General features: G+C 43.0%; 2 protein-coding genes across 2 annotated transcripts in view; one reads left to right on the top strand and one right to left on the bottom strand.

The window, feature by feature from the left end:
- Positions 1-9,538, top strand: part of LOC120052867 (protocadherin Fat 1-like) — a 90,800-nt gene extending 81,262 nt beyond the window's left edge. The window contains exons 22-27 of the mRNA XM_039000057.1: positions 424-904; positions 1,277-1,430; positions 3,652-3,762; positions 3,892-4,535; positions 5,021-5,155; positions 8,224-9,538. Coding sequence (XP_038855985.1) covers positions 424-904; positions 1,277-1,430; positions 3,652-3,762; positions 3,892-4,535; positions 5,021-5,155; positions 8,224-8,909 — 2,211 coding nt within the window. The 3' untranslated portion in view covers positions 8,910-9,538. The remainder of the gene's footprint in view (positions 1-423; positions 905-1,276; positions 1,431-3,651; positions 3,763-3,891; positions 4,536-5,020; positions 5,156-8,223) is intronic.
- Positions 9,539-11,631: 2,093 nt separating this feature from the next.
- On the bottom strand, positions 11,632-15,920 carry LOC120052868. The gene is made up of 2 exons (XM_039000058.1): positions 15,854-15,920; positions 11,632-13,729 (listed from the first exon to the last, which is right to left on the bottom strand). Exon 2 carries the CDS (start codon positions 13,720-13,722, stop codon positions 12,367-12,369), a length of 1,356 nt encoding a protein of 451 aa, XP_038855986.1. The 5' UTR covers positions 13,723-13,729; positions 15,854-15,920; the 3' UTR covers positions 11,632-12,366.
- Between the last annotated feature and the right edge of the window lie 4,896 nt (positions 15,921-20,816).

A 20,816-nucleotide genomic window follows, 5' to 3' on the forward strand; every position in this document is an offset into this window, starting at 1 on the left:
GTAGTCAATGGTACGAGATTGTGCTCTTCGTGGAACTCCAATTTAACGTTCACATTATGCATCTCAAGGTATAAACATTATTATAAACTGGGTGGTGTGAGCCCTGAATGCTGATTTGGCTGACAGCCGTGGTATATCAGACCGTATAACACGCGTATGACAAAACATTTATTTTTACAGCTCTAATTACGTTGGTAATCAGTTAAGAACAGCCCGTAGCAGTGGTATATTGGCCATATACCACACCCTATCGTGCCCTTATTGCTTAATCATGGTAGCCCCACCTTGGCTAGGTGAACATTTAGCCATATTGCTTATATTTATCCTATGGGGGGTAGAGTTCCTATGGGGGGTAGAGACTAACTGTTCAATCTGGACGGGGCCTAACTTCTCTCTCTCTCTCCCACTTTCTTCTTCTGTCAGATTGTGAATGGCCGCCTGCAGTACAAGTTTGACTGCGGCAGCGGCCCGGGAATCGTCTCTGTACACAGCACCCAGGTCAACGACGGCGACTGGCACACGGTCACCCTTGAGGTGGATGGCAACTACGCCAAACTAGTCCTGGACCGCGTGCACGCCGCCTCAGGCACAGCGCCCGGTACTCTGCGCACACTCAACCTGGACAACAGCGTCTACTTCGGCGGGCATGTGCGCCAGCACGCCTCTTCCACCGCTGGGCGCCACGGTCGCAGCTTGCCCGTCACCAATGGGCTCCGAGGCTGCGTGGAAGCCATCGTGCTCAACGGCCAAGAGCTGCCGCTCAACACCAAGGCGCGTGGTGCCCACGCCGTGCTGGAGGACGTGGTGGACGTGGCGCCCGGGTGTGTGCTGGCGCCCGCCGCCGAGGGCTGCTCCAGCAACCCCTGCACCAACGGGGGCAGCTGCTCCTCACTGGCCAACAGAGGTACGGAGCTCCTGTTGTGGTTGTTGTCGCTTGGTGTTGTGTTCATTCAAGTTGCTTAGTCATGCTCCTCAACCTAGTCTTCTTATAATGCTCAACGTTGGATTATTTAAAGATGATTACTTTATCATCCAAATGTGTGTTTCTGAAACCCAAAGTTAAAGTATACAGCTGTAATCTTCATTCCTCAAGCCAAACCTGTTTAACCCACAATCTGTATCCCTCAGTCTGTCCAGCGCCTCTATTCTAATAAACACAAAGACAAATAATATTTCTCCCCAGGAGCCCTGTGAACACAGACATCAAGAAATGACCTTAGAAGTACAATAAGAATGTCCTACCTTTTTTCTTATGCCTTCTCTGCTATTTCCCCAGGTTACTTTTGTAAGTGCAAGGCTTCGTTCATGGGTACTCACTGTGAGATTGGCATCAGCCCGTGTGCCTCCAACCCCTGCCTGTACGGGGGGACCTGCGTGCCGCGCGGCGATGACCTCTACTGCCAGTGCAGAGGGCAGTACTCAGGACAACGGTATGGATCTGTCTCAGTCATAGATATGATACTCAGGGTTAAAATTGAATTATAGATTTGGGAGCTCAGACGAGACATTTTTCCTAACTTTTTCTAACATAGTGCCGGTTAAAGCTGACAGATATAATGATGTATTACTTGTTATAAACATGGTATAAAAAAATGATGCCCTCTTACCAATTTCAATGTTTGGACCAAATCTTTAAAAATATATATATATTCTGTTTTGGTATGTGTTGTAGAAATATTGGCGGAGGAAACGATCTCGGCTTCTCTGCGTTCCCAAATCCATCATTCCGTAATAGTTTTTTGCTCATGTCCAGGGCTCAGTATTCTCCATCAAGCGTAAAACGTTAGCTCTCTATTAGCTCACTCTGAAATTAAAATCGAGCCTGAGCTCGTGTTGATAAAAAACTGAAGTGTTGATCTTTAGGAAAGGGCATTGAGCGCTGAAATTACATGCAAAAATATACAGTTGAAGTCGGAAGTTTACATACACTTAGGTTGGAATCATTAAAACTCGTTTTTCAACCACTCCACAAATGTCTTGTTAACAAACTATTGTTTTGGCAAGTCGGTTAGGACATCTACTTTGTGCATGAGTCATTTTTCCAACAATTGTTTACAGACAGATTATTTCACTTATAATTCACTGTATCACAATTCCAGTGGGCCAGAAGTTTACATACATTAAGTTGACTGTGCCTTTAAACAGCTTGGAAAATTCCAGAAAATGATATCATGGCTTTAGAAGCTTCTGATAGGCTAATTAACATAATTTGAGTCAATTGGAGGTGTACCTGTGGATGTATTTCAAGGCTGACCTTCAAACTCATGGCCTCTGCTTGATATCATGGGAAAATCAAAATAAATCAGCTAAGACCTCAGAAAAAAAATGGTAACCTCCACAAGTCTGGTTCATCCTTGGGAGCAATTTCCAAATGCCTGAAGGTACCATGTTTATCTGTACAAAAAATAGTATGCAAGTATAAACACCATGGGACCACGCAGCCATCATACCGCTCAGGAAGGAGACGCGTTCTGTCTCCTAGAGATGAACGTACTTTGGTTCGAAAAGTGCAAATCAATCCCAGAACAACAGCAAAGGACCTTGTGAAGATGCTGGAGGAAACAGGTAAAAAGTATCTATATCCACAGTAAAACAAGCCCTATACTGACATAATCTGAAAGGCCGCTCAGCAAGGAAGAAGCCGCTGCTCCAAAAAAAGACAATACGGTTTGCAACTGCACAAAGATTGTACTTTTTGGAGAAATGTCCCCTGGTCTGATAAAACAAAAATAGAACGGACCATCATTATGTTTGGAGGAAAACGGGGGAGGCTTGCAAGCCAAAGAACACCATCCCAACCGTGAAGCACGGGGGTGGCAGCATCATGTTGTGGGGGTGCTTTGCTACAGGAGGGACTGGTGCACTTCACAAAATAGATGGCATCATGAGGAAAGAAAATTATGTGGATATATTGAAGCAACATCTCAAGACATCAGTCAGGAAGTTAAAGCTTGGTTGCAAAGGGGCCTTCCAAATGGACAATGACCCCAAGCATACTTCCAAAGTTGTGACAAAATGGCTTAAGGACAACAAATTCAAGGTATTGGAGTGGCCATCACAAAGCCCTAACCTCAATCCCATAGAAAATGTGTGGGCAGAACTGAAAAAGCTTTTGCGAGCAAGGAGGCCTACAAACCTGACTCAGTTACACCAGCTCTGTCAGGAGGAATTGGCCAAAATTCACCCAACTTATTGTGGGACGCTTGTGGAAGGCTACCCGAAACATTTGACCCAAGTTAAACAATTTGAAGGCAATTCCACCAAATACTAATTGAGTGTATGTAAACTTCTGACCCACTGGGAATGTGAGGAAAGAAATAAAAGCTGAAATAAATAATTCTCTACTATTATTCTGACATTTCCCATTCTTAAAATAAAGTGGTGATCCTAACTGACCTAAGACGGGGCATTTTACAAGGATTGAATGTCAGGAATTGTGAAAAACTGAGTTTAAATGTAGTTGGCTTAGGTGTATGTAAACATCCGACTTCAACTGTAGATAATTCTCTATAAAATGACGCATGTATTGGATACTAGTATTTAAGATACTAGGATTAAGCATGGGATCAATGACTGCCAGGAAATAATATTGTTATTTCTCATTACTCTTTGGTCTAGGCTGCTGTATTGAATATTTATTTTCCACTACAGGTGCCAGGTGGGGCCATACTGCACAGACAACCCCTGTAAAAACAGTGGGAAGTGCATTGACAGTCTGGATGGTCCTGTGTGTGAGTGTGAACAGGGATTCCAGGGTGACAGGTATGTGTGCGCAAAGGGTGGCCGTGTTACTTCTCAAAGCTACAGTTTTTCCAGTAGTAGATTTGCCAAACTACTATCTTTTACTGTTAATGTGTCTCCTAATCCTCCCCGTCCTTTGTCACGGTGCAGGTGCCTCAATGATGTGGACGAGTGCCTGAAGAACCCATGCTCCAACGGCGGCCAATGCCAGAACACCTACGGCTCGTACTCCTGCAACTGCTCCCTGGGCAACATCGGGCGGCTATGCGAACTCCGCTCCGAGGTCCGCAACGAGTTCGTCTCCACCTCCTGGAACATCGGCCTTGAAGAAGTCATCGGTATTGTGGTCTTTGTGGCCTCCATTTTCCTCCTGGTCGTCCTCTTCGTGGTCATTCGCAAGAGGATGTGCCGAAGAAAGTCCAAGTCTGACAACGACAAGCGCAGCCCGGGAGGCTTAGGAGCGCCGCACTCCTTCCTCCAGCGACCCTACTTTGACGCAAAGCTCTGTAAGAACATTTACTCTGACATTCCGCCGCAGGTGCCTGTTCGGCCCAGCTCGTACACACCCAGCATTCCCAGCGACTCGCGCAACAACCTGGACCGCAACTCGTTCGAGGGCTCGGCCATCCCCGAGCACCCCGAGTTCAGCACGTTCAACCCGGACACGATGCATGGACACCGCAAGACGGTGGCCGTGTGCAGCGTGGCGCCCAACCTGCCTCCGCCGCCGCCCTCCAACTCGGTCTCCGACAGCGACTCCATTCAGAAGCCCAGCTGGGACTACGAATATGACGGTAAAGCAAATTTACTTCAGTCCATATCTTTTTTGTTGATTAATATTTGTAGATTCCCTGCTATAGATTCTTTAGGCTCGTTGGTGGAATTACCATCGCTAAATCGTGAAGAGCAAGACGGTATATCGTAATATGCAAGACTATACTCTTTTTGAATTTTACAAATCAAAACTGTGCAGTTTGATCAGTTAGGCTGTATCAACAGGTCTAAATGAATTAACGAAAGCCTTATTTTTTTCGCCATACTCAGATTATTTAATGAGAATGTGACTATGATGTTATAAATAAGGACATCATTTGTACAGTCTGGAATGATCTATTTAGTCATTATCTCCCAACCCTAGTGTCAAAAACTAAAACTAAAACCAAAGTACAAAAACCAAAAATGTAGCAAATCCCTGCGTGTAGTCTCTTCCGGAAATACTACTTCACCAACTTACATCTTTGTTTGTCTGTGTGCATGTGCATGTGCTTCTGTACTCCAGCTAAGGTAGTAGACTTGGATCACTGTTTGACCAAGAAGCCAGTGGAGGACAGTGCCTGTCACTACAACACCAGGGGCAGTATGTCTGAGGTCCAGTCCCTCAGCTCCTTCCAATCCGAGTCCTGTGACGATAACGGTATGTATCTGAACAGAAATGGTCAACCTTTCGAGTTTAGGTATAAATGTCCTAATACATTGACGAGATTGATTTACACCCGAAGTGAACCAAGGAAGTTTGGTCGTCTTACACACCCATATTTGTACTAAACATATATTTTAAAATGTAGTTTTCCTTTGGTCTTATAGACCCATATTTGTTCTTAATATAGATCTAAATATGTCATTTTAATTTGGTTGTATAGTTTCTGAATTCTGAAGCGGTACATCAGACTCTTGCATGTTTGCAGTGGAAAGCACACGTGGGGATGCTTGTGGAAAAGTCGTCTGGTTCTTGTACGACTGCAGTTCTTTGTAGAGTGGCCCCTTGGCTGTAGTTGACTTGTATACATACTACATGCTAATCATCTCTCTTTGCGTGCCGTGATTGGCTGCAACGGTGACTCTCTGGGGTCATGTGTTTTTTTTCTCTCCCTCTGTGCTGCGGGGCTTCAGTTCCCATTTGGATCAAATCGGTTCACAGACCCAGAACACGGTATTAACTAGGGGTCAGCGTGTAAGTCCTCAATCACCTCGGTACAGAAGGAAGCGATCAAAGAGAAAATTTTTGCAATATTCTCCAAGGCATAAAAAAAACTCTCTCTTTCTGTTCTCTCTCACACTCTACTCAGCCCAAGCCGCAAAACAGGCTTGCTTGTACAGGCTTCCCCGCTGAAGTGACAAGAGGGGAAATTAGCATTAGCCAAGGAAGTTAGCAAATTAGCATCATAACATGATTTTAAGTTATTTACTTGCATGTCCCTTTTTTGTTTGTCTCTCTTTTTGCACGTGTTTCTTTTTAAACAAAATCTAGCCACGGATGGATGTTTGAGGAAGACAGTGAAGAGCATTAAGCAAGGGTATAAAGTACAGTACATATGATGGTTCTTCTCCCATATCTGCTCTCATTTCACATTGGGTTGTAGGGAATGTGTTTGCCATCAATCACCACAACCTTCATCTGTACTTACCCTTAACCTGACCGTGAAAACATGCTGGATTTCTGATACATTGATCTAATGTATTTATCATAGATATCTTCACAGTATATCTATATAGAAAATATTTCAACTTCTTTGTGAAGTATTATTTCGTTTTGACTGTATTTGGACAAAATAGAGTCTTCGCTATTTTAGGGCTGGAAAGGTTTTTTTTATCCTTGAGGGTTTCTCTGATCCTTCCTTCCATACTGTCAATGGCACCCCTAGCATCTCTGTATGTTGTTGCTGTGTGTTCTCTTGCACAAAGACCAAACTCCCTCTCCACCGTGTCCCGTTCCACCTCTGTGTTGTGACCAACCATTGAAACCCAAACATCCAATTGTAGACGTCGACATCATGCAGTCAGTCTTACCCTCCTGTCTTCCCTTCGTCCTACCTCCCCCCAACCAACAACTCCATACGTTTCAGAGCGACACGGGGAAAATACATGTTTTTGTAGGGAAACGTTTCTCGAACGTTGATTTGACGTTTCCCCAGCAAACGTGCACTTCCATTTTTGTTTGCTTCTCTTTTTCCAAGTCATTTGTACTAATGTTAAAATTCTCCTCATCTGCTCCTTTCCCTTGCCTTTCACAAGCCTCCATAGTGACGGTAATCCACCTTGTCAACTCTGTTATTGACTCGGTGGAAGGAGAAGGTACTTTTTTACTATTATCACCTCAATCAATACTTGTTAGCCGTCTGTGGTGTTTCTGTGTGGTGGCGTTCCGTAGTTTCCAGACCTGGGTTCAAATACTATTTGAAATCTTTCAAGTACTTTGAGTGTTTGCACTTTAAAAACACATTTATATTGGTTCCATTGCAACGGGCAAGCTCAATCAGGCACCGTTTTTAAGTATTTGAAATGATTTTGAATACTATTTGAAATCCAGGTCTGGTAGTTTTGTGCTCCGTCCTGAAGTGTCCGGATGATGAGTTAGGCCTCGGAGATGCCATTTCCTTATCCAATGATATGTCTCATCTCATTGTCATCCAAGTTATTGCCATTTGAATCGAGCTGCCTAATTTGAATCTCAAAATTGAAATGTCTCACACGATTGGCCAATTAACCGAGCAGCAAGGGTTTCATTTGGAAGGTGCTAGATTAATTTCCCTCGCCCCTCGGTTGACTGTTTAAGAAAATGGCACGACTGTTGTCTGTATTGTAAGCGTGTATCTTCGCTCAGAGCAGTAGGTGTTTTTCTTCATGTTTCATTCTTGTTCTGGGCTTCTCTCGCTCAGGTTCTTAACTTGACTTGTTCTCCCTCTCTCCTCTCCCTTCTCGCCTCGTCTAAAGAGTCTTTTTTGGCTCATGATCTCAAGAACCCAAGAGGTGACTATTTTGTCATTTGTTTGCCTGAATCCCAGTGGTGCCCCCCCCCCCCCCCCCACTTACTGTCAACCAACAAAACAATCCCATGCATGACGTAGATGCTGTGAGGAAATACAACTGGAAATGTTTAAGCACTGTTTGGTCGAAACAATATCATATCGATAGTTATAAACTAAACATGGAAACTGTCTAATTTTGTCACAGTACTTCAGTTCAAATCCCTCACGTAGACCCTAAAATGTGTTTTGTGTCCCCCCCTTTTCCCAGTAACTATAACTGTCCACGTTGAATGCCTTTTTGACGTCTGACACTAAAAAAACCTGGAACTTTAAAGAAACCGTTTGAAACGGTGTTTTGAAAATCACTAATCATATTCACCCCCATTTTGAACTGATCTCCGCTCAAACCACTCCATAAAAGCAATAACAACAAAAAAGTGTCTGTTTCAAGTGTACCACATCTTAAGGTAGTATTTGTTTACACTACGTGTGTGTACATGTGTGTATTTGCAAAGAATGTGTGTGCGTTTTTAAACTGTTTTGTGATTTTTGTGTTTATTTTTTTACGAATCCAACTTAATGTGTTGGTGTGTCGTGACAATTGCATGGTGTGGGCATTAACACGCTGCTGTTGTGTAAATGTATGTAATCTGATCTGTGCGAGTGTGTGTGCTTTGATTGAGGCTTAGGGTGGTGGGACCTGTGGTGTCTAATTATTTGCATCCTTGTCTAACAGGCTACCACTGGGACACATCTGATTGGATGCCAAGTGTTCAACTTCCTGGAATCCAGGAGTTCCCGCAGTATGAGGTTGTGGAGTCCCCGGCCCCCCTGTACAGTGACCCGAACGCCATCGATACTGACTACTACCCCGGCGGCTACGACATCGAGAGCGACTTCCCACCGCCTCCCGAGGACTTCCCCGCCCACGAGGACCTGCCCCCGCCGCCGCTGCCCGAGTATGGCGACCGCTACGACACCCTAGAACCACCCCGGAGGGACCTGGCACCTCCTGGCAGCTCGGGTTCGAGTTTGGCCTCTGGGGTACGCCACCGCCCACCACTGCCCCAGCTCTATAGCCTTAACCAGTATCTACCGCACCACCACTACCCCAGCGACGCAGAGGGCAGCCCAGGCTGCGGCAGCTCCACGGCCGCCACCACCACCCCAGCCTCCACCATGGGCGGCGCCAGCAGCTATCGGGGCGGCTACCCTATGGGGTACGGGCGGGGGGACTTTGAGGCGCCGGCGCTGGACAACATGTCCATGTCCCTGTACACGTCCACGGCCTCCTGCTCGGACATGTCGGCGTGCTGCGAGGAGTCAGAAGTCATGTTGAGCGACTATGAGAGCGGTGACGAGGGACACTTTGAGCGGCTGGCCATCCCCGCACTGGACTCCCAACAGCACACTGAAGTCTGACACTGGATCCAAACAAAAGTGCCTGAACCCCCCCTACCACCCCCCCATCTCTACCTTATGTTAACCCCCTCTGCCCGTGTATGTACACACTACAACTACACACGACACAAAGAGACACTACACTGACACAGACACACATACACACGTATACATACACACACAGAGCAATGAATTTGTTCACCTAAACAGGGGTTGTTGGGACTGGTCTTACTCTGAAGGCTGCTTGGCTGGGTGGCGGTGTCTTCAAGGAGATATCATTTAACAGCACTGGACCCCATAGCCTCCTCTATCTACTCAGTCCAACTCCTGCAGTACTGGAAAAATACCCGTGTTTGAGTTGCCTGTGCCATTGCTTTAAGTAAATGTCAATTATGCACAAGAAATGTCTGACGAAAAACTACATTGATGTACAACTACGAAGTAAAAAAAAGAAAACCATTGACACAACAACGATCATGATAGATAAAACACACACTACAAGGTGATATCTGTATTTGTAGAGGTAAAACCGTGCAAACTGATTTTTGATACAAATCCTCGTTCATTTTCAATGTAAATTTAAATGTACAGTTTTGATTTCAAGGTTTACTAGGTTTTGTAGATATTTTATGCTTTTATTTCCCCCCCCCAAAAAAACACAAGTTAAATGGTGTGCTACATTATCAGCCTTACTGTTCCTTCATTCACAAGAAGAAAAAACTGAAACTTGCTTTTTAAAAAAAGAGAGAAGAGCTCAGCTTTTCCAAAACACCATGTATCCGTTGAAAGTTGATCGTCTCCTGCTCATTTCAAAAAGGGTCTTCGATGAGCGACTGCATATTCTTGTGTTGTTCTATTTTTTATTTGTTTGTTTGTAAATGGCGACTTTGGAACCTCTTTATTTTTCCACCACGAAAATGGGACCCAATATATTTATAGTGCAAAGTTATCCATAGACACTTGACTTTTTCAGATGTCTATGTGGGTGTGAGCAGTACTATGGTCTTGTTAAGGTTTTTATTGAATACTGCCACTAGCTCACGCTTTCCTACTGGCAATAAATTATTCATAAAAAATAGTTTGGGTGCCTTGTGTCTTTTATTTGCTGCTGGTGTTTCAAGTATTTCATTTAACTAAATACAACTTTATTCATCCAACTTTATTTAGGGGCAATTAAGTAAAGCAAGTCAGGGTAAACATCAAAGTCAACTATAGAAATATCATGTGTATAACATATTTTTTTTTCCCGAAGTCAATTGTTTTGCAATGATGGATGAAATTGATTGCCAATCAGCTTCTCATCTTTAACAAGTGATCTCAATAACAAAACCGTTGAGAGTTCTGATGGATAAACGTCCCTTTGGAAGTTAAATGTCATCGAGCTCGAAAGTGTACAGACAGTTGAAATGCAAGTCTACTGCGCAGGTTGAATGCATCATCCTGCGACACGACTGCACCCTTACAATACTTTGTCATTCATCAACCTTTACATTATGAACGATTACACCACCCTACGCCTCAATCAAAGCACACACGCACGCTGCACAGATCAGATTAGGTTCCATACAGTTACACCACCATATTCATGTTAAAAACACACACCGTGCAATTGTCACAGCGCACCAACACACTCAAGTCGCAAGAGCAAGCTGGAGTTGATTTGTGATGAGCTGGAATCGAATCGACTCGAATGCAAAAAAGAGCAAAGAGTAGCCTACAAGTTGCATAATGGATTTGTGATTTAACCTAAATATGTGATTCTATTTCAGTTCATCTCATTTATTTTGGATCATTTGTTCCCTTTCAAGGTTCAACGACTGCTTTTTCCTCACTGTATTTATACAGCATGAAACAAGCCTTCACTCCAAGAAACGTGCTTCCATCAGATTTAGATTTATATACATAATATTCAGATGAACCAGATGAATTCTGAACTGTCTCATATAAGTATAACCACCCAAGTATAACCCTTTTTAGTGTAGAGCTGTAGACTGGCGTCGAAGCCTCAAATCTGAACAGGCATCTCTCCATTGGCATCGTCAAACTCAGGGCCCCTCTAGATGTTCTCCTCTGGATAGCTGGACCACCATGGTTTACTTGTGAGGAGCCTGACCTTTTAGGGTCACCCACGTGTCAGAGACGCCATTGGCTGTGGAGACTGAGTCTGACCGTTGTTGTCTTTATAAAGTGTCACCTTCACCCTCCTTGTCCAAAACCTACACCCCCAAGTCCAAAACCTTCTGCGGTAGGACGCTCCATCTAATTCCGGCATTCCCCCACCCTAAAGTATCGACCTCAAGCTTCATACTAGCAATCAACATTCCCATGGGTTTTCGCACCCTGAGGTCTCCTTCTGACTGTATTCCTTGGCTTCACTGTGCATTTATGCAAAGCACTGTTTGTGTTCGTTTTGAATCCTGCTTAATCCAGAAATTACAGCAAATTTCGATTTCAGATCTGTCTAATAAGGTCGACGTGAATCTCAAAGGTATTTGTCTGATCGTAATCCGTATTTGGCTGATTGCACTCAAATGGAAGGTGATGTGTAATAAAAATATGGTCAATTCTCGTCAAATCTCTACGGACATATCTAACAACAATCCTGTCTCGATTACGCTCAGTGTCGCCTATTGTTCTGGAATGGTCTTGAGTGACATAATAAGGAAATTGTCTATCCTGCATTGTGTAGTCAGACAGTGTGTTAGGCCGATACATGTTAACATAGAAACTGAATCACATTACATATTTGTTACCACCCACAAACGAGGTTTGTTTATTAAAATTCTGAATGTTTGTGTTATTGAGATCCCTGTTAATCATGTTGTTTCAGATTAGCTTGAACTTGGCATAATGCTAATGTTTATTGCAAAAACAGTGATACATTGCTGCTTCAGGTCATGGACCTTAAGCATTGGTCTTAACAGACTTAACTATTTATTTCATAAACAGATCATCGAGGGCATTCACACTCCCCACGTGCACCATTATATAAAAACAGTCAAACTACAATTGCACCACTATATAAACACTGTAAAACGACATTTCTTATAAGCATTACATGTATTTAAGGATCCATTGGAAATTCAAGTGTATTGTAAAAGTTGAATGCGTCAAACTTCAACATGACTGCATACTGATTAATGTATTTCTGCAATGTTCAGTTATTCATCAACTTTAACATTATGAACATGTTAATCATAGATATAGCTTACAGTTGATTACTATTTCATTTTATTTTGAGAATTATGTCAGAAATATTCATGAAACAAGGGTGCCAAAGAAAAATAAGTGATTTGTGATCAGACTCAAGGTTCAAATTCATGTTTCCTCAAAATATTACATTTCAGTATTGTCTGATTAAAGTTACATAACAACAATGATTCAACAGTTAAATACTTTTTTAGATAAACATTTGCTTCAAGGACCCCAACATCATCATGGCATAAAAATTCTCTACATTTCATCGAGGGTTTGGTTTTTAGGGTTGACTTTCCCAGGCTACCGTACGTGTTACTTCGTTGTAATTCGACAGCATGAATCGGGCCTGGGCACCTGGAGAAGTGGTCATACTGGACTCATAAAAATAGACATCATATTCAGGTATCTCATCTGAGGTAGTGTCTTTAGTAAAATACACTGCCCACTGGTAGGTTTGGTACTCGTTGTTGCTGACGCTGTTCGCCGAGTAGAACCCTACCCACGAGTAATAAAACACCTCCTTCCAGTCAGCGAAGGACTTCTTCACGAACAGGCGAGCGCAGGCGTAGCCATTTTTTGCGTAGAGCTGCAGACTGGCGTCGTAGCCTTTCACGACGACGGGAATCAAACCGTCCGCACCGTCAAATTCGGAACCACGCCAGACTTCCCTTTCGGTCGTGTCCCAGGGAGATTTTTTGAGGAGCCTGACCTGAAGACCGGGATTGAGGGCCACGTAAATGTCAGAGGTTCCGGACGTGTCGTTGCCGACGGGGGACTCAGCTAGTTTGGTCGGACTACCATCATCCTTGAAAAGCCCCACCACCATGTAACGGTCCATGATGGACTTTGGTAGGTTGCTCCAACTCATTTTCAGGTAGCCGTTCTCGGCTGGTTTGACGTCAAGCCTCAGCGGGTGACAATCGTCCTCAGTCTTCATTTCCACCATCTGAAGCCTTTGGAATCGGACCGACTTCACATAACAGACCTGGTATTCAGGTGACGGGCACGTTTGGTACCCAGCTTGCACCAGAAATGCCTCCAAACCGCCCAATGTGTCGTTCCTCCAATGGACCTGTAACATCTGGATTTCTCGTAAGAGGTCGAAGCTAATGGTGTACGTGTGATTTGGATGGAAGGAATTTGCTTGGTTGTCATTGAGCGGATCAAGTTCAGTAACAAAGACCTTGTACAACCTGGTTTGACTTGACCCTTCTGGCTGGACAACCCTGACTATGATCCTGTCCCTATTTCTGTTGCCAGATTTCAGTGAGTTGTAGTAGTTTTCAGTGACGTACTCAGGCAAGGCCCAAGAGTTAGCTTTACTGATATCCCCCACTGCGTAGTAAGCTTGCCTCTTTAGATCGGTCAGAGCTGGGAAGAAACTGTCGTTATTATCAAAGAAACCAAAGCCATAATCACCTCTGGCTGGATCGAAATGGGTTTGGATGATGTCATGGTTGATGTCGATCTCTGATTGGTCAACAAACCAGTAAAGCAGATGGAGACCATGTCGTGGGAAGATGTTGCCGTACCATATGTCTCTCAGATCCTTGATTGAATCAATGGTCGGATATGAGGAGGCAGTGAACAGAAACAGTAGCAAGACGGAACAGCAGAATAAGGTGTGCGATGCCATGATCAACCTGAGAGTGAGTGAGAGCACGCAAAATATCAACATTAGATATTGAATATTTATATTTATTCAACTACAGTGCATTCGGAAAGTATTCTGACCCCTTGCCTTTTTCCATTTTTTTTTACTTTACCGCCTTATTCTAAAATTGATTAAATCGTTTTTTTACTTCATCAATCTACACACAATACCCCATAATGAGAAAGTAAAAACAGGTTTTTAGACATTTTTGCACATTTATAAAAAAAACTAAACTGAAATATCACAGTTTAGGTTTTACAGTACTCCGACCCTTTACTCAGTACTTTGTTGAAGCACCCTTGGCAGTGATTACAGCCTCGAGTATTCATGGTATGGCGTTACAAGCTTGGCACACCTGTATTTGGGGAGTTTCTCCCATTCTTCTCTCTCAAGTTCTGTCAGGTTGGATGGGGAGTTGCACAGATATGTTCAGGTCTCTCCAGAGATGTTCGATCGGATCCAAGTCTGGGCTCTGTCTGGGCGACTCAAGGACATTCAGAGACTTGTCCCGAAGCCAGTCCTTCTTTGGCTTGGCTGTGTGCTTAGGGTCATTGTCCTGTTGGAAGGTGAAGCTTTCTGAGCGCTCTGGAGCAGGTTTTCATCAAGGATCTCACTGTACTTTGCTCCGTTCATCTTTCCCTCGATCCTGACTAGTCTCCTAGTACCTGCCGCTGAAAAACATCCCCACAGCATGATGCTGCCACCACCATGCTTCACCGTAGGGATGGTGCCAGATTTCCTCCAGACATGACGCATGGCAATCAGGCCAAAGGTCAATCTTGGTTTCATCAGACCAGAGTATCTTGTTTCTCATGGTCTGAGAGTCTATAGCTGCCTTTTGGCAAACTCCAAGCGGGCTGTCATTTGTCTTTTACTGAGGAGTGGCTTCCATCTGGCCACTCTACCATAAAGGCCTGATTGGTGGAATGCTGCAGAGGTTGTCATTCTGTATTTTTTTAAATTTTATTGAACCTTTATTTAACTAGGCAAGTCAGTTTAGAACAAATTCTTAAATACGATGACGGCCTACCCCGGCCAAACCCTAACCCGGACGATGCTGGTCCAATTGTGTGCCGCCCTATGGGACTCCCAATCACGGTCGGTTGTGATACATCCTGGAATCGAACCAGGGTCTGTAGTGATGCCTCTAGCACTAAGATGCATTGCCTTAGACCACTGTGCCACTCGGGACCCCCAAGGTTCTCACATCTCCACAGAAGAACTCTGGATCTCTGTCAGAGTGATCATCAGGTTTTTGATCACCTCCCTGACCAAGGCCTTTCACCCCCGATTGCTCAGTTTGGCTGAGCGGCCAGCTCTAGGAAGAGTCTTGGTGGTTCCAAACTTCTTCCATTTAAGAAGTATGGAGGCCACTGTGTTCTTGGGGACCTTCAATGCTGCAGACATTTTTTGGTACCGTTCCCCAGATCTGTGTCTTGACAAAATCCTGTCTCGGAGCTCTACGGACAATTCCTTTAACCTCATGGCTTGGTTTTTGCTCTGACATGCAGTGTCAACTGTGGGACCTTACATAGACAGGTGTGTGCCTTTCCAAAACATGTCCAATCAATTGAATTTACCACAGGTGGACTCCAATCAAGTTGTAGAAACATCTCAAGGATGATCAATGGAAACAGGATGCACCTGAGTTCATTTTCGATTCTCATAGCAAAGGGTCTGAATACATATTTCTGTTTTTTATTTTTTATTAATTAGCAAACATTTCTAAAAACCTGTTTTCGCTTTGTTATTATGGGGTGTTGTATAGATTGATGAGGATTTAAAAAAAAATGTCATCCATTTTAGAATAAGGCTGTAAAGTCAAGGGTTCTGAATACTTTCCGAATGCATCTGTGTCAACCGAAGTTACTTGCCAAAGAGTATGATAAAGCATGAAGTATACATCTTGAAATGGCTGCAACCTCTTTCGTAAATCAGTATATCAAAAAGACGTCAACAGTTTTGTGTACCATTTATCTTAACGCATTACAGCTTTTCTGCTACTTATACATACATTTTACATACACGTGTTACATACATGATACTTTTAAATACAGCAATCACATAACAATAATACATTACAGAACATAAGCTCTTTAAATGAGCCTCTTACCTGCTCTTTAAGCTCTTTTCGCAGTGTATCTTGTTACCGAGAGATTTGGTGTATTTATATACATCAATACCCATTGTGCAAACACATCTATGGCCACTCCTTTTGGTTCATTTTTACAGGTGCTTGCGTCTCAAACTGTACATATTGACCAATGATAAAGAGTGCCTTTTTTTTTTTTCTCGGATTTCCTCCAGGCATGAGAGGTTTTGATGGAACTGAGCCCAGATGAATGAGGAAATTGTGTTCATCTGTTGGGGTATTTCTCTTTGCAATGACCAGGAAGGTTGAATTTAACTACAGATTGAAATGCACCCTAACCTCTTTGCTGGAATGACTTATGTTTTCAGTCAGAACCATTATCGATCCTGAGCTTTTTAGTCCCTTCAGCTATCCTCAACCCCTCCCATCTATCTCCGTAGACCAACCATGTGCCATATATTGTTCAACTGTGCTGTGATGTTTCACAAACGTTCTGAACCTTTCTAATCGCATAGTATCAGATAGTAAAGCAGCCCTTTACACTTGTATCCTTATACTGGTTGAAAATGGCAGATTTGGACACTGATAAGCGCCTGAATGGCTGCACGGTAACATGCTATACCTGACATAAGAGCTCAGGGTCTCCGCTTCACAGCTCTGTATGGATTTTGACTTGCAGCCGTTATAAACTTGGGCACCGCACGCAACAAGAAGTTGCCCCCATCCCTCCTGCTAATTGCTCCCAGGTGATTTTATTTGAACAACTATTCATCAGGCATCCATATCCCAGGTGGGGGTGGTAGGTGCTATATATATGGGCAGTACTCAGTGATATCACTTCCTGACACAGGGGGTAAAAATATAGAACATACAGTGTGTTCATAATAACAACATCAATGTATCAAAATGCATGACCTGACACAAGAAATGTGATCAATGTTTACAGTAATATATATACACAATATTCAATTAGGATTTTTTTTAAAGCACACAATAATTTGGACATTTAGGATCTATGAAAACGGTTTTAAGTAGAACTCCTCATTAAGGCCAAGAGGAGACAGTGTGTTGAGCCTGTGGATCCAGAAAGATTCCCTTTGAAGACATTTTCTCTCAATGACCATTTCCATTCCAGTGTACCTCAGAGAACTAATAGGATGTCCAGCTTGTACAAAATGAACAGCAAACAGGTTTTTTGTCTCATCTGTCTGTATATTGCTGCGGTGCTCTCTGATCCGGGTCTTAAGGCTTCTTGGGCTTTTCCCTATGTGAGACAGACTACAGGGGTATTTCAACATGTAAACAACATTGGTGGACATGCAGGTAATCAGGCCTTTGACCTTAAATCTTTGTCATGTGCGGAGGTGGGTAAATGAGTCACATTTACACGTGAACTACATTGAGCACATTGGCCACATCTGTAATGACCCTCCGGAACCTTGTCCAAGAAAGTTTCCCTTTTCTCTGGTGAAATCAGATTTGACCACAATGTCTCTCACATTTGGGGTTATTTTAAAGACTATACGTGGGGGATATTTAAAGTTGGCTTTCAATTGTGGGTCAGTATCAATAATTTACCAGCACTTCCTGATAATGTCGTTATTAAATGACTTCCCCAATGGTGAGTCTTGGGTGAAGCACGATGGCACAAAAAGCTTATTTCTCTAAAATGTTATGCACAAATTTGTTTACATCCCTGTCAGTGAGCATTTATCCTTTGCCAAGATAATCCATCCACCTGACAGGTGTGGCATATCAAGAAGCTGATTAAGCAGCATGATCATTACACAGTTGTACCTTGTGCTGGGAACAATAAAAGGTCACTCTAAAATGTGCAATTTTGTCACACCACACAATGCCACAGATGTCTCAGGTTTTGAGGGAGCTTGCAAATGGCAAACTGACTGAAGAAATGTCCACCAGAGCTGTTGCCAGAAATATGAATGTTAATTTCTCTATCAACATTGTTTTAGAGAATTTGGCAGTACGTCCATCTGGCCTGACAACCGTAGACCACGTGTTATCACGCCATCCCAGGACCTCCTCATCCGGCTTCTTCACCTGTGGGATCGTCTGAGAGCAGTCACCCGGACAGCTGATGAAAAGGTGGGTTTGCACATCCAAAGAATTTCTGCAAAAACACTCAGAAACCGTCTCAGGGAAGCTCATCTGCATGCTCGTCGTCCTCATCAGGGTCTTGACCTAACTGAACGACTTCAGTGGGCAAATGCTCACCTTCGATAGCCACTGTGCTTTTCATGGATGAATCACGGTTTCAACTGTACCTGACAGATGCTGTTGTGTGGGCGAGCGGTTTGCTGATGTCAACGTTGTGAACAGAGTGCCCCATGGTTGCGGTGGGGTTATGGTATGCGCAGGCATAAGCTACGAACAATGAGCACAACTGCATTTTATCTATGACACTTTGAATTCACAGAGATACCGTGGCAAGATCCTGAGGCCCATTGTTGTGCCGTTCATCTGCCACAATCACCTCATGTTTCAGCATGATAATGCACAGCCCCATGTCGCAAGGATCTGTCACAATTCCTGAAGCTGAACATGTTCCCATTCTTCCATGGCTTGCATACTCACCAGACATGTCAGCAGCCATTGAGCATGTTTGGGATGTTCTGGATTGACGTGTACGACAGCGTGTTCCACTTCCCGCCAATATACAGCAACTTCGCACAGGCATTGAAGAGGAATGGGACAACATTCTACATTCCACAATCAACAGCCTGATCAACCACATCTGAAGGAGAGGTGTCGTGGCGCATGAGGCAAGTGGTGGTCACACCAGATACTGACTGGTTTTCTGATCCACGCCCCTCCTTTTTTTTAAGGCATCTGTGACCAACGGTCCTGTATTCCCAGTCGTGAAATAGATTTGGACCTGATGAATTTTTTTAAATTGACTGAATTCCTTATATGAACTGTAACTCAGTAAAATCTTAGACATTGTTGCATTGTGCGATAATATTTTTTTCTGAATATTTTGTAAGATGAGACCTTGAGGAATAAAATAAATACAGTGTTGACGCAAGCCAAACACCCGTAAGTCCGAATGTGCACTTCACATGTCCTAAAACTCATGTAATATACAGTGTCAATGTGCATGATCACCATGTTTGATGTACAGTTGCAAGACAACATGGTGTTATAACCCTGGGTTGTCTTTAACAGAATGAGCCTAGGTTTGTTGTATTGTGAAGAATATTTGTCGAGGACTACACATCTGAAGGCAATCCATTCTCTGCGCACCAAAATGACGATCTGCTTCTCTGAATTGTCTTGTGAAAGCCTAACACTGTAAGACCATAGGTTCTAATTTAGCTTGTTATGTTTGCAATAGAAGAAGCTTTCGAATAATGCACTCCTGACTCAGATTGTGATTTGTAATGGACCGTTCTTTGGATTGTGTAAACAACAGTAATTGTGCATCAAATCCAATCAAGCTTTATTTATACAGCACATTTCAGACATGGAATGCAACGCAATGTGCTTTACAGGAAAAAATGAATGAAAACAATGAAAATAAAAGCGGAAATATTTACTACACAACAAACACAAGATAAAAAACTAAAGAATGACACAAACTGAATGACTAAAAAGTACCCTAAGGAAAAGCAAAGCAAAAAATATGTGTTTTAAACTTCTTGCGACTACAGGGGGTGCTGTTTCGAATTAGCATTTTGTCGTCTCCAAATTAAACTGCCTAGTACTCAATTCTTGCTCGTACAATATGCATATTATTAATTCTATTGGATAGAAAACACTCTCTAGTTTCATAAACCGTTGGAATTATGTCTGTGGGTGACCCAGAACTCTTTCTACAGCGAAATCCATGACAGATAGTGCGAAGGTCTGAGAGCGAAGCTCTGGTTTCAGATCAGTTTTTAAGGTCTGTGTGTATCCTATGGAACGACATGAACTGCACCCGCCTTCCCCTGGATGTCAGTAACCAATGAGAAGTGGAATGGGCTTTCTGCGTAGCTCTCAGAGGTTATAAAAGGCCAAGGAGTGAGGGTAGCCTTCCTTTCGACGCTGACCATTACGCAGAGGAGGACCTCAGGATGCCATTTTCAAACGCCCAGTAATCAACGTTAGATATATCCGTCTGTAATTTAATTCGATATAGGAGTTAGAAACATCATAACGTAGTTAATTTAAACCGTTTTATAGCAATTTATATCCGTTTAGTGCGATTTTGAGGCATTTCTATGTGATGCTCTTTGAAGCTTTGGGCACGTTTCGGGGTCCCGGTCGAACGTTAGTGGGCATTTCGACGGACAGAGGACATCTTTCGACCAAAAGAAGATTAGACCCAAGAAAGGATACATTGCCCAAGAATCTGATGGAAAATCACCTCATAGTAAGAAATATTTAATATGATAAATCGTTGTTCTGTCGAAATATTTTAAACGCATATTCCGCCATTTTGTTTGGTATAGCTTCGCTTGGCGAACCCTGTATTGCACAGTAAGGATAATTTTAGAAATGTAAATCAGCGATTGCATTAAGAACTAATTTGTCTTTCGATTCCTGTCAACCCTGTATTTTTTAGTCAAGTATATGATTAGCTATTGATTAAACTAGATCAGTCTGAAAGATGGCGACCGACATTTTCAGGCATGTTTTGCTACTATTTTCATTGTATAACCACGTTTTTTTATGGCTAAATATGCACATTTTCGAACAAACAATATATGTATGTTGTAATATGATGTTACAGGAGTGTCATCGGAAGAATTCTGAAAAGGTTAGTGAAAAAATTTATATATTTTGGCGATGATAACGATATCGCTCCCTTTGGCTTGAATTCATGCTGGGGTAACGTTTGCACATGTGGTATGCTAACTTATCGATTTATTGTGTTTTCGCTGTAAAACGCTTAGAAAATCTGAAATATTGTCTGAAATCACAAGATCTGTGTCTTTCCATTGCTATGCTTTGTCTATTTTTATGAACTGTTTTATGATGA

Source organism: Salvelinus namaycush, chromosome 8 (genome assembly GCF_016432855.1).
Source record: "Salvelinus namaycush isolate Seneca chromosome 8, SaNama_1.0, whole genome shotgun sequence".
Taxonomy (NCBI): Eukaryota; Metazoa; Chordata; class Actinopteri; order Salmoniformes; family Salmonidae; genus Salvelinus; species Salvelinus namaycush.